This window comes from Ailuropoda melanoleuca, chromosome 6 (genome assembly GCF_002007445.2).
Source record: "Ailuropoda melanoleuca isolate Jingjing chromosome 6, ASM200744v2, whole genome shotgun sequence".
Lineage (NCBI taxonomy): Eukaryota > Metazoa > Chordata > Mammalia > Carnivora > Ursidae > Ailuropoda > Ailuropoda melanoleuca.
In genome coordinates, this window is record NC_048223.1 from 13,195,815 (window position 1) to 13,210,633 (window position 14,819).

At 49.1% G+C, this 14,819-nt stretch overlaps 1 protein-coding gene across 1 annotated transcript in view; it reads right to left on the reverse strand.

Moving 5' to 3' along the window:
• The window catches only part of EPHB1 (EPH receptor B1), a 425,223-nt gene that overhangs the window by 119,489 nt on the left and 290,915 nt on the right, over positions 1-14,819 (reverse strand). The window contains exon 4 of the mRNA XM_034661964.1: positions 11,262-11,417. Coding sequence (XP_034517855.1) covers positions 11,262-11,417 — 156 coding nt within the window. The remainder of the gene's footprint in view (positions 1-11,261; positions 11,418-14,819) is intronic.

Below are 14,819 nucleotides of genomic sequence, written 5' to 3' on the forward strand. Positions count from 1 at the left end.
TATAATTAGGGAAATACTAGTCAAAATTATTAGGAGATCAGTCAAATTGGCAAGAAGTAAAAGCTGGCCCGAGTGTGGAGAAGCCAGACAAATACCCTTGCTAGGGGTGTAAACGGGTCAAGTCCTTTGGGAGAGCACTTGGGTAATGCTGAATGGCTTTCTGAGTGCATGTGCCCACCTACCCAGCAATTCTATTTCTAGGTGAATTTCCTTCACAAATACCAGCGTATGTGTCCCCTGAGGTATGTCTGAGCATTTCTGCGGAAGGATTGTTTCTATTAGGGAACCGGTGGCGTCAGCCTGAACGCCCACCCCGGGGGTGCTTATAACACAGCAGAAGGCACTGGTGCCTCCCCCGCCCAATCTCTCCGCCCCCGCCTCGCAGAAGACAGGCTTTGCGGACACCAGCATGCAGACCACGGGACAGGACGAGTCTGAGCTAACGAAATGCGATTCCTCTCTGTCTCAATCGGGGTGTCGTTAGCTTGGTGCCATGCCACCTCAGAGGCAGAGGTCCTCCTTCCTGAGGGAAGCAGCCTCGCCCTGAGGGAAAAGAGCCCTGAAGCCAGCAAGGCAGGCCTGGGTGGAAATCGGGCCCGGTCACTCACTCCCGTGCAAGGCCTCTGGGCCTCGGCTCTCTCACCTGTAAATGGGGAAGAACAGTAGCACCTACCTTATATTCTGTGAGACTGATTGAGGGGCTCAGCTCCGTGCCTCACGTGTGGAGGGACCTCAGTCAGAGCCCGTTCTGACCTCCGTCTGCTGAGGCACCCACGTTCCCGATCTAATCAGGCACAGTGCAGCGCCAGGGCACATGGCACGTGAGGTCCACTGAGAAGAGGCCTCGGCCCAAGGCCGGAGCAGCGGCTGCAGGCAGGGGCCTGGCCACCCTCATCAGAGCTCAGCGCAGACTGCTTCACGGAGCGCGGCCACGGACACTGCCCTTCACTCGCAAGGGGAGCGAATTCTTGCCTCACACACAGTTCCCCCTTGGCTGGCCAGCAGACAGCGTGCTCTTTGCGGGAACCGAGCGGCCCTCCATCTGTGCTCACTGAGCACTGTCAGGGCTTGGCGGTGACCCGAGTGTCCCACTGCCCACGGCCACTTCCCCCGCCAAACCACCCACCTTCTGCCCACGTGTGGCCCAGCACAGCCAGCCTGTACTGAGCTTCATCTCACCATGCAGATGCCACGAAGGTCTCACTCCAGACAGCACAATCGAACATCCTCTGTCCCCATTTCCAAGGTGAACAGAGCTCAGCAGTGACCCAGAGGAGCTGCTCGAAAGGCCGCCTTGGGCATCTCTTGCAAGTCTGAGCCCACGGCCATGCGGAGGGCAGCACACCGCTACCACATGGCCCTGACCTTCTCTCTACGGAATGGGGCGGGAGGACGGAGGGACCTTTGTGTCTGGGCAGCCTCTGGCCCTCCTCCCCGTAGCCTCTAAGACAAGCCACTCTTCCTGATGTGACTTCAGAGTCAGAGCGCTCTTGATTGAGGGGCACGGAGGTGGCCTCTGGCACAGGCTGCAGGGAATCCTGTCCTTTCCACGGGCTGACTTCAGACTGTAGCCTGCTCTTTCTCTGCAGTCATCCATGAGCTAAGCCCACAGCCAACCCCATATCATACTAGTTCTCAGGTGTCTGGCTCGGACGGGGCACTTTCCAGCCAATTGTGTGGTAAGTTTCTCAGAGATGAGACACACAGTTTCTAAATAAATCACTACAAAATGCTGGCATCCCAGTCCTATGCCACACATAATGCAGAAAGCATGGGCATACTCAAACTTACTAGGAGACCCATTTTTGTTCACTTCACTCACCTTCCCACACAATCCAGAAGCCTCTTGGCAGGCATCACAAGCAGCTCTTTTGTACACTTGCAATTAAGGGGAGGTCTCTAATTAGGTGGCTTTTGTTCCCAGGACAATGTTTGTACACCTTCACACTAAGTTGAAAGTGGCTTCCTTCTACATCTTTGATGACAGGCAAAGACACCTGGTGTCCTCGTCTTTGTCACACACAGTGATGCCGCGGTGATGTATGTGGGTCTCTGGTTCGCCTTCCTTGCCACATCCACGGGTATTACTAAACCAGGAAATCTGGAAGGTCACAGTTCTGGTCTGGGTAAGGACTGGCTGATACCAGGTTTGTAATAGGGCAACTAGAGGTTCAGGGAATGAAAGGCGGGGAGAGCGAGGGACAGCATTCCCGCTTGCCCATTATGGAGTTGAGGGTAGTTTCGGAACCCGACTCTCAGATAGGGTCAGTGGTCAGTAGCAAGGGGGTGTGGTGGGGCGATATGGGTTCCAGGCCTGACTGACAGTGGTAACCTTGAAATGTGACCATAGAGACAACAGTGGCCAGAAGTCTAGGAGTGAGATACATCCTAGACCCCACTATGAGACTGGGGCTTGGCCTATGACTTGGTGTCAGAGTGGATCAGAGTCTGATACTGAATTACATGGATGGAAGAGGGGTGACTAGGAAATCCGGAGGCCATCTGGAGAGCACTTGTGAGGAGCTGGGGACCAAGGTGGTCTGCACACAATGATACACAGATTTGTGATCACATCATGATGGGGGGGAGACGGGGGTGATGGTGTCACAATTCAGCCTAGGATGGCTCTCCAGGAGTACTTGCTCTAAAATGCCCATTTCCCCCCACTTTTGTTCTGTTCTTATTTTGGACTGTGCAGTTTAGACATGACCCAGACTCCTCTCTTGTCCTGATTCATAGCAACCAAAACAAGGACAATCGTTTACTGAGCATTGACCACATGTCTGACACTGAGTTAGATATTTTACATACATTTTCACAGTGGGGACAATAACAAACAATATCTTCATTTGATGGAAAAGAAATGGAGGTTCAGAGGGTTTCGGTAATCTACTCAAGGCCACACTGCAGGGAAGGGTGGAGCCAAGAGTCAACACTGCTCTATCTGCTTCCAACAGGGGGGCTCTTACCACTTGACTGTGTGGGGCACCTACCACGTCAGAGAGGGGGGAAAAAACTGGATCAGCATGTCAAAGAGCTTCCGTCCAGTAGACAGAGAGAGCCCTATACCCAAATAGCTCTGACCAGTGTAGAATATTCAAGAGTGTGCAGAGCAAGACATCTTCCTTCCTTCCTGGGGATGAGATGAGATGGTGGCAGAGGACCAAGGATGCAGAGCCACTGATTTCTGAGTGTCTTCTCCCCCGAGATGGAGGACTGGAGCCGGGAAGATTTAAGAACCAGGAGCTGCAGCTCCCATCAAGTTCCAGCATGCATCCCAGACCAGCCCCGCCTGGGACCAGAGCTTGCAAATTTGGCATCACAGCCATTGCTCGAAGAGCGCCAAGGAGCAGCCATGACACCACAGGGTCCTAGAGCCACAGCACGGGCAGTTTCGTTCCGCATTTTCAAAACAGAGACGAGAGCGGGTTAGATGAATACATTTTAGCGCAATCCCTTCTCCTTCGGAAACTTCACAGTTAAAGCAGTGCTTTGTGAGCCCCATGCAAAGAGTGACAAGAACCAGCATGTGTCTCTAAGTATAGGTCAGGCCAAATGACATTGTTTCTTTTTCCAAATGTTTATGAGCCTGCAGAGAATGAGGGTATAGACAGCATGCCTACTATTATTTGTAGGTCCACAAAACAAAATTTCTGAAGTCACGTTCAACAGTGCAGAAAACAGGGGTGCCTGGGTGGCTCAGTAATAGTGTCTGCCTTCAGCTCAGGGCGTGATCCTGGCCTTCTGGAATCGAGCCCCACATCAGGCTTCTCTGCTGGGAGCCTGCTTCTTCCTCTCCCACTCCCCCTGCTTGTGTTCCCTCTCTCCCTGGCTATCTCTCTCTCTGCCAAATAAATAAATAAAATCTTAACCAAAAAAAAAAAACAAGAAAACAGTGCAGAAAACAGAAGATCCAAATGGGCAGCATTTCCTGAAGGGACAAACAAAACCACTGGATGTGTGGTGGCTGAACGTCCGGTAGGAGCTAGGGCCTGAGGACTGCACCCCGGTAAATAGTCAACAGTATCCCAGGTCCAGGAGCAGATCCATCACATTGCCACCAAACTGAGCTCTCAGGTGAGGGTCCTGTGGTTCATTCTGGCAACCACACCACATCTTGAGGGCTATCTTGATAAATGTGAGAGGTTCAGAAAGGCCAGCTAGATGGTGCAGTAAGGTACATCCTGTGTTTTGGAGAACAGAGAACATAACGGGTGTTTAGCCTAAAGTAGGTGATTCAGGAAGGATGAGGAAGTCATCCTTAAACACTGCAGCTGCTGGCCTGCGGGACACTGGTCCTCAGCGGTGGACCCACGGTGACAAGGGGAGGAAGGCCGTCCTCAACCCAGCGGCCAGAAGGCTCCTCAGTGATGGATGATGGCTGCCTGGCAATGGAGCAGAGCTGTCTTGCAAAATCTATCAGCTGTCTGTCATCACAACATTCAGGTTGTTGGAGAGAGAGGCTGACACTGAGGACGGATTTGGGTGGCAGGACCTCGAAGGCGGCCCCGAATGTTAACAATCTATGACTCCAAACACCCTCATGATGAAAAGCCCACAACAGAAACGTAGCACGTCCCCGGCTGTCAGCTTAAAACTTTGAGATATCCGATGCCTCCTGAGGGTTAGACCCATTTGGGTCAACAACTGTGAAAGGAAATTGTAGATGATAGAAGTGTGAAAGTGTGTTTACACAGGCAGCGCTGACCCTTCCAGAAACGGCAGCGACAGTTATAAATAGCTTTCAGCTGGCTGTCACAGTCCCTCAAATCTGCACCCAGGTGGATGAACCAGCCAAATCCAGGCACCTGGCAGGGCCGGTTGCCCTACGACTCTCGTTCATCTATGACCCTTGTTGGAATTTTACCTCGAGGAAAGCACAGTCTGCCACCCCCACAAAAACACAAAGGATGTATCTTCATGGGCAACATGGACCATGTATCAGAGCAAAATCAAGCAGCCCTTTACCTCTAGGATGGGATATATGGTGTATCTCTTCCTAAAGCCCTGGTCAGCAATGGGTAAAGCAGCCCTCCTTCAATACTCTGCAACTCCTAGATTAATAGGGGTAGACACTTCAAAGATCATCCCCGAAGTGCCATGCAGACGAGCAAGGAGTCCCCAGTTGATAAGACTGGATTCTTGTCTCAGGACATGTGACTGTGATCCTGGGGGGTCCTCCCTGCCCTGTCGGTCTGCAGTGGCACCCCCAAAGGTTTCCTTGTGGCCTAGCTCCTGCTGGATGGGGTGGGAGACCAGCTGAGTAATGAGCCATCATCCATTTATATCCTCTCCCTGCGTAACCCTCTGTGCTCACGTGAATGAGCCCCACCATTCACTTTCCTTTTGCCTCAGTTTCTCTCTCAGCCCTCTCTGAGGCAGTTCTAATCAGGCCAAGCTTCCTCTTCTGTTTCCCATTAGCCCCAGCTAATGCTGTGCCCTGGAGGTCTCTACACTGCTCTAACCACCCAAAGGTGAGAATGAGGCAGACACTGAGCCAGGAAGGGTGGGGGTGTTCTGAGAACTAGTGAGACCCTCCCTTGAAACACATAACCACTGACACACACTCACACACTCACACTCCTATCCCACCCACCCCAGCTCTTCTGCAAGCAGGTATTTGCAGTCTCTGTCTCTCTTTCTCCAGCCTGATACACAGGGCACTAATGGGGAGGGGCAGGCACTGTAGTTCCAGTCTGCAGAAATTCACCTGATGGCCTTTCTCCCCCAGGAGCCATAAAGCAGAGGACAGAGAAACTCAACCTAATTCTAAAGCAATGTTCTCAAAATTTAGCATGCTTCAGAATCACCTAGAGGGCTTGTTAAAACTAAGATCACCACCTTCCCCCACCCCTATTCCCTGAGTTTCTCATTCAGTAGGCCTAGGGAAGGGCTGAAAATCTGTATCTCCAACCAGTTCCCAGGTGCTGTTGAGGCTGCTTGCCCAAGAACTGCATTTAAACAGCATTGCAGTAAAGAAAAAACCATCACAGGTGATCTTGGGGAGCGTGGCCCAGCAGGACTCAAGCCTGGTGGGAGAAGGTTTACAAGCCTCTGTCCTCACAGACATTTCACAATGCCCTGAAGGCCATCAGGCCTGGCTGCAGAGGACTTCCTTCTTTTCCTGCCATCCCAAGGCTCTTCCCACACTCCGGGGCCTGGAGCCCTCCTCCAATCCACCCAGCCTGCCGGGGAAGACAAGGGTCGGGGCAATGCCACACTCCTGGGCGGTCCATCCAAGAAGCATAACCCCTGAGACCCAGGGATCACCCTGCTGCCCTGGGATGGTTGGGAAGAAAGAGGGGAATACCTTAAAAGATAAAGCAGGAGCATAAGAGAGAGAAAGTGGAGTGTGCAGAGATTGGGGAGGGAAGAATGGATTCCTACCCTTCTCTGGGGGTGGTCGATTCAAGAGTGAAAGCAGATCACCACCACCATTGCCATGGCCATCAGCAGCAACCACCCAAGAACTACCAAATTTTAGCTCTCACGGCATGTGAGTTCGTGGCATTGGAGGCAGACAGACCTCCAGTGTACATCCGTCATGTAATTCTCACAAGCTCCTGATGTGGGTTCCACCCTGCCAGGTTCTGGCCACGAGAAGCTCCTGCTCACACCGGCTGTGCTGGGCACCGGGGCACACGGTCAGGATCCGCAGCCAGAGCCCCTGCTTCACCACTCAGCTTCCCGGCCAATCCGTGTGAGTCACGAGCGGGGTCAGGGTGGTCCCCAGAGGACCCCAGTGGGCTCACGTGAGGGGATGGCAGAAGGGCCCAGAGGACAAGACAATGATCTCTGAAGCCCCTTCTTCATTACATTTCTATGATCAAAACTGCAGCGGGAAACCCACTGCATTTGAAGAAGAAATGAAGAAACAAGACAAGCACTAGCTTGTCTCTGTGATCCATCAAAGTTTCTTCCATGTGCGTGACAGAAAAAGGGTTTTGTGGTCAGAAATGTAACAAGGAAATCATTTTTACACCAGTCCTTCTGCATAGTTTTTCACAGACAGCAATTTTATAAGGCATAATTATCTATTTTCACCTGCCTCATAAATTCCTCCTTTCCATTTCGTCCCCCAGTAAACTAGAAATTATTTAAAACCAAAGATGTGCATTTTGGTGTTCGGCTTCACACTGCCATGCACGTCCTCCTGAGCCCCCCACGGGTCCCTCTCCCCACTGACCCTGTCACACCTGCCGAGCCGTCACACCCGCCGAGCTGTCACACCCTCCCATGAAAAGAAGCATGTCTGATGCTGAGGAAGGGAACGAGCCCCTGCTCCCTGAGGACTGAAAGCCAGTCTTGCTGGCCACCGTTCCTGCCCAGCTTCCTGGCCCCTGGGGAGCAGCTGGAGTCTGGGATGCTCGGGCTGTGCCTCCCGCCTACTTCCACAGTGCATCCGGTCCCATTGGCCAAGGTGACTGTGTGGTCTGGGGCCACGCTGTGGATTCTGCTGGGATGTCCGGGGGAGGTGTCCACCTGGACGCTCCCTGAGAATGTCACTTTTATTTTTAGAGCTCCAACATCCTCACATGCTGGAAGCTTCCATGTCTGCTATAACCTTCACACTTTCCAGGGATGTAACCAAAGCAAGTTCTAACATCAATTGAGAGTTTACTATGAACCAGGCATTGGGCCAAAGACTCTATAAAACTATTTTGCTTAATCCTGGCAGAGGTGTGAGGATGATGGAGAAGGAAGAAGGGAGGTGTGTGTCCCTAGAACTGTATCAGGAACATCATCACTCTGAGGCACAGGGCCCATTGGGCCCCCTCTTCTGGCTTCACTCAGAGCTCATACCAGTCCCTGTGACACTGCCTTGGGTGCACCCAAATCCCTGCTGAGTCCATGAAGCTCATCGAGGACAATGCTGGAGACACAGGGCTGCCGCCAGGGACTCTCAGAGGCCAAGGGGGTCCTAGGTTTTCCCAGGAGAATAAGAAGAACATGAAGAAATGTCCACACAAGCTTACACAAGCCATCAGGCACTCTAAATGTTTACATTAATTGAGAATAAATTAACACTATAAAACTACTATGAATATATATGTGCTGGTCCCAGGAGACTAATAGGATTCATTAAAAATACTAATTTTACTGCACTATAGATATTTCAGCTTTGTAAAAGAACACATTTTAAATCATGAGATTCCTTATAAAATCTTCGATGTTGTCAGGGAATGAGTATGACTGATGATATAATCTCCTTTAAAGATGATGGCAATGGGCCAAAACTGGGGCCTTCCAGACTTCAAGGCCTGGGCTCTTGGACACTCCCAACAGTGTCTCCTTTCCCCGACACCCACCTAGACATTGCAGAAGCCACTGAAGGACAGAACTCTCCCTTACCTGGGTCTTTCCTGTGCCTTGCTGGGCCACAGTGGCTTCCTGGTTGGATGGGTGGAGAACCACACTTGCAAAGTGAACAACCACCGGGGCCCCCGCCTCCACCTCCGCCACCTCTCGCAGGCTGGGCCGGGCCCGTGCCTGGCTGCCTTGCTCCACCTGAGGAATAGGTCAGGGCCCCCAAGGCTATAGTGCAAGGCCATGCCTGGCCTCAAAAGCTCCAGATATGCTTCTTGTATCTGAAAAATTATTTACTGTGGTGATGTGCGATGCCTTTTTAAGAGAACAGATGGCACCTCCAATTAGAATGCTTTAAAAGGAAACCCTAATGAGATTATAAAAGCCAACAAATTGACTTTTTCATACAGTACTTCCCTGGCACACAATAAATCAAATATATAATGAGGCTCAATAAAATAATAGGTTTATTTACACTTGTTTTGCCTACTATTGTGTTTCAGCCCAGCCCGGCCTCCAGGTGTCTCTTTAAGTGCCTGCCCCTGCAGGCCAGGACCAGGGGCTGGAAAATGCGTCCATGAGCTGCTCTGGGACCTGGCCTCCACAGACAAGTGTGGCTTTGATCTGGCAATTTCTTGCCTGACCCTAGGGTTCTGTATCTAGGGGCAGAAGAGCACAGAACTATGGAAAGGGTGTGGGAAAACATACAGGCAAGTCTAGCACTCATCCCCACTCTGGATGGCGGCGGGGGCGGGGAGATTTTAGTGGAGCCACAGGGGGTGAGGAAGCTGTGCCTACTGTCACAGGTAGCTGGACCAGAGATGGGAGAGAAAAGCCTGTGAGGTGTGATTTTCATGAGGTGAACTCAGGATATGGGTAGGCAGGGCAGAATGAGGGTCTGCAATGTGCAGACTAAAAGCTTTGGGACAATACTATTCACACCAGGAATTAGTCCTGTTGGTTCAAGTGCATCAGGTCAGATGGCTGGAAGATCAGGCTTCAGAGGTGGATGGGAGAGGGGCTGTACAGCCAGGAAGACAGCTCCCGTAGGCATCCTGAGCATTTGGTCATTGGCCTACCATCCGTGTAGGTGACCTTCGGCAGGGGCTGGATGGATTTACAGGGTGTGTCTGCCAAAGTGGAAGCTGGGGGCCCAGACTTCTATTTGCAAGAGTTAATGTGCAGAGACAGCTCAGCCAGCAAAACGGAGTGCATGGCAGAGGCGAACGGGAATGGTTTTAGGAGGGGAGCTGTGAGGCCCTGGCATTTGCTTTGGCCCTCATGGAGACTAGTCTTTGGTATCAATGTCCAGGCAGCAGTGATTTAGCTTCGAAAGAGGAATATTAAACTATGTTTCACATGCTCACAGGCACCCACAGGGGAACCTCAGAAATCAGTGGGGATGACAGTACCACAGGAGGGCAGGGACTCCAGTGAACAGAAATGGAATAATTTCTGTTCATATCAAGCACCAGAGAGGGAGGTCTGGGGAAAATCCTCTTACAAGAGGATGAACTTTTCCTCAGTTCAAATCTATAAGCATTGATCGATCTAAGAACCTTGATCTAGAATACACTTTCATTCCTCTTCTTTCCCCAGCAAAGGTTACATACACTGCAAGGCAAGAATGAAGAAATTCTTCTATTCAGAGCTGAGTCATTTTTCTTTCTGTCCATCAAATTGCAAGTATGTATGAAATATTCCCTCTGTGCCCTTCTATCCTGGGGGTGGGAGGAAGGGATGTGGTTCAAAGAGGTGAAGGGAAGTCTAGGGAATCAGGCAACAGCATCTAATGAAGAAGAAAGTTGTAGCAAAACTAGAGGCTGACCTGGAACACTGACTTCCAAATACAATAAGAATAGTTGAAAAAAAAATCATCCCTGTTTCAGGGCTACAACACTTAGGGGAGTGGGACCAAGTTCTCTAAAGCACTGTGCAAGGAGAATTAGTGCTTTTTATCTCCCCATGATTGTGGGGGAGAAGAGTGGGACTAAATTCTCCCCTCCCTAACTCCCACCCAGGGAGTGGAGTTGCCCCCTATCCACTTTTGGCAAGATGACTGCCCTTCCCTCCACAACAGAGAATGGGAGAGCAGTGAAGCTGATACATTAGCCCCAGACCCTAGAATTTCTGTCTCAGAGATGCATGCTGTGGCCAGAACTCTGGCCTTATCATTTGGCAGGGTACAGGTTCTGCACAGTACTGGGCACTGGAAGGGACAAAGGGAGATGAACACATGGTCCTGGCACACGAAGACCTTCATTTGATAACTGAGAAAGCAAATTCCAAAATAATTGGGCAATTAATAAAATTATTAGACTTTGAGAAGAGCCTGGACACTGAGATACAGGAAGTGCAGTGAAGGTAGAGAATATTGTCAGCTGTCAGGACCAAGGGGGCTTCTTGGAGGAGGTGACTAGGAATTGTTGCAATAGCCTAGTGGATCTTGATTTTGCACTCAACAACTCTCGAGGCTGTCATTTTTAACATCTGGTGGGCAGAAATTGTCTTGCTCTGGTGGGAGGAACACTTCCCCATTTTTTAAAAAAGATTTTATTTATTTATTTGACAGAGAGAGAGAGCACAAGCAGGGGGAGCAGCAGAGGGAGAGGGGGAAGCAGGTTGCCACTGAGCAGGGAGCCCAACAGGGGGGCTCGATCCTAGGACCCTGGGATCACGACCCGAGCCGAAGGTAGACGCTCAACTGACTAAGCCACCCAGGCACCCCAACACTCTCCCATTTGAGAGGAGGAGGTAGGAAAGAACATAATAATCTTGATCCTGGGCTATTAAGCAGAGGGGCTCTGCATGCCCAGCCCAGGAGCTGTCCGCTTCAGCACCACAATCAGCATTTCTGCTCTCTACTGCAATCTGGTGTTTTAGTCTCCCCTGCCCACCCCTTGCACTGTCAGGGAACCAAACTCCACAGCCCAGAGTCCTTACTAGACACTTACTAGTGCATGCCACTTCTGGGGGGTCAAAATCCGCTCGGTAATAGCCGGTCCGACAGGTACAGATGGGAGATGCCTCTGAAGGGGATCTGCTGTTGGAGGGGCAGTGGGAGCACCCCTCAGCTTCCTGGCTGGCCTTGAACATCCCGGCGGGGCAGGCTGGAACACAAAGAGACCATCTGAGAATTAATGGAAGAGTGGCAGTCAGAAGCCCTTTCTTGGATATGGAAAATGAAAGATCCTGCCCCCTTGAAAAGGACATTGAGATACCTCCTTGCACAAAGTGAGTATTTCAGATTGCGGAAACCCCTATTTAACACTTCCAATTCTTTAAACATCCTTAGTGAAATATACCTTCCATGGTACCAATGGCCTCTCTCACTTGAACAATATGAATAATGATTCTTCCCTTTCAGGTGTGTCGAAAGATTTAATTGAGAAAATGAATCTAACGTGTAGCTCAGTGTCTGGGACATAAGTGCTTTATAAATGCTTATTCCCTCCCTCTTCCACCTGGTTAACAGCCAGGGCCTTACCCTGAACCACTCGTTGAAAAAAAAATCTCTCCTAATATCCTCGGATGGAGAGGGTTCCTGGTTTATAAATGGATGGGACACATGGTTCTTAAATGTCATGTTGCAACACACATGAGGGTCACTGTAAGCTGTGTTAACAAGCACTTGTTATGAATGATGGTAAAGAACTGAAATTCATGAGTGATTCTTTAAAAAGAAATTAAAGTGATTTCAAGGTTACTGGTTTAACAACATCATTCTCCCTTAATTGCATTTTGAAATGCTTCTGGGGGTGCAGCAAAAAAAGAAAAGAAAAAAAAGAAAGGATGGTTTTGCAGGCAGTGCACCAGGGAATGTGTCATGCACTTGGTGTCATCTATCATGTATATGGCAGTGGAGAAAGTTGGGAATGCCTTGGACAGCCCAATGCCCCCTAAAGGTATCCTCAGACATGAGGCATGTTTTCTTAGTTCTCTGCGTGGTCAGGCTATGAGGAGCCATGCCCCAAAAAGCCTAGGTCCTGGCCATCCCTCAGGCTTTCACCATGTTTCATCTATAGAGACCTTCTACTCCAGACATCTGGTCTCCTCCTTGCAGATTCCTCAAAAGACTGCTTCTGCCTGTCCTACTTCCCTGAGGCCCTTCCTCACCATTACAGCTCTGGACTCCTCTTGTCCCTGGGAAACCTGCTCTGACTCAGCCTCCTTGGAGGCAGAGTAAAACTTACTGCATGGTTAACTTATTTGGCTTTCTCATTAATTCATTTGACAAGCATTTATTGTGACTCTTCTGAGAACCTGACCAGGGAATTTAGAGAACAGAGCCTGCCCTCAAGGGGTTCTTGATCTAGTGTAGTCATACGATTATAACACAGTGTGGTTGTTGCTGTAACAGAAGTACCATTATAGTGGCTTCTACTTACACAAAGCTCATCTTACCAAATATATTGTTCCCTCTGGAAAGTACAGAATATTCTTTAATAATAGCAGTAGCCACCATCTGTTAAACATTCCTGTTAAGTGCCTTGCATGCATTACTCTATCGGGCAGCTATTATTATATCTATTTTGCTAATGAGGAAATTGGGACACTGAGAGGTTAAAAAAGTTGCCCAGAATCACACAGTGGGAGAAATGATAGTGATGATATACATATAAACTATTTGAAAAATACCCACAGCTCTTTTACTGAGACAAGGAAGGACTATTTCCTATGTTGGGAATTTTTTCTCAGCCCTTTGCTCACTTGAAGTGAAGTACAGGGTTTCAGTTACTCTGGAAATGCTCTGGGGCAGGAGCTCATCTCTGATGCAAGGTAATTTCCGAAATGGAATGCTCTGGGACGGCATAACCCAAGGGTGTTCCATGAAGTCCATGCTCTTTGGGTTGTTAACACCTGTCACTTATAAAAGGGTTCTGTGACCAGATATTCTGAAAACGAGTATTGAAAAAGTTAATCTCATTTTTTATTACAGAATTTCTCAGCACTTCCAAAAAAATGGACTACAGAATGCTATTTTCTCACCAAGATGCCCTATTTTGTAAGAGCATCCCCTGAGATTCAAGTTCCATGGAACACACTAGCATAAATATTGTCTAGATGATCCAATAAGGTTCTTAAAGATTTCTGGTTGCAGCTCACATAAAAATGGGCCACTTGCTGACCCACCTCAGCACATTCAAAAGCAACTTCTCAGCGGAAAGAAAAAAAATTACATTTTTACTAAAGACTCAACAAGTAAAATATCAGCGGTGTCCCTGAGTGGCAAACCCAAAGTAGTCTAGAATTTGGCTTACTGATCTGTCTTTCCAAGCCCACTCAGTAAAGTCTCTCCCTCTTTCTCTCTCCTCTTCCCTTTCTTCTTTCTGCATCTCTTCCTTGTCTCCTGTGAGAAGCATTTGACCCTTTCCATTAAAAATCACCCAGCGTTGCTGGGCCATTCAGTTCTGGAGCTAAAGAACACAGAGAAATCCCAGGCCTGTGTTGCCCAAACACAGCAGAAGCTTTTTCCCTGGAAAGTGGGGGAGGAGAGAGTGGTGAATCACATGCATTCATTGGGTCTTTTGTTACACTGTAATTTCCTTAATGTATCAGTCCAAGAGGAACAAGGTGTTTTCACTTTCTTTCCAACATTTAAAAGCCGACTTGCTTTACACTTAATAAGTTAACAGCATAAACAATCATCCTGATAACCACAAGTAGCAGAGGATTTAGGAAGCACCTTCCTTTGAGATTTCTGATGGGGGAAGCTCAGAACTGGGTGCCCTGAAGTCTCTAGATGCTACGGAGGCCTCAAGGAGAGGAAATGAAGGAAAGCAGGTCCAAGATGAACTTCAGGGAAAGAAGGTCAGAGAAAGGTTAGGGTGAGAGGTCCCAGGAGGGGTTGTGACTCCATCCTTTCCAGGACAATGAACACTGGGCAGTGATCAGACAGCCTGGTCCCATTCCTGGCTCTGCTGGTTCCTAGCTGGGTGACCACTGGAAAGTTATGTAACGCCTCAGAACCTCAGCCTGCTCCTCTGTAAAAAGGATCTATAAAAAAGAAACACACTTCTCACACTCCCCACCGGTCATTAGAATTCAATAAACTCAAATATGAAAATGTACCTAGCAATAATAAATGCTAAGTAATACTAATTTCTCCCTACTGCGTACCCACTCCCTGTTGAAAACAAGTTTTCTTTGCAGGAGCTTTCAGAATTCAGGGTCAGAATATAAGTTTTGAGGGGAGCCTGGGTGGCACAGTCATTAAGCGTCTGCCTTCGGCTCAGGGCATGATCCCGGCGTTCCGGGATCGAGCCCCACATCAGGCTCCTCCACTAGGAGCCTGCTTCTTCCTCTCCCACTTCCCCTGCTTGTGTTCCCTCTCTTGCTGGCTGTCTCTGTCTAAGAAATAAATAAATAAATCTTTAAAAAAATAAAATAAGAATATAAGTTTTGAGTCCCAAAGCAGGCAAATCAATCTTGGAACCAAGTGAAGAATGTGTTTCTGCACAGATTATTTCTGTTTTGTATAACGGTGAATAATTATATCTGTAAAATATATT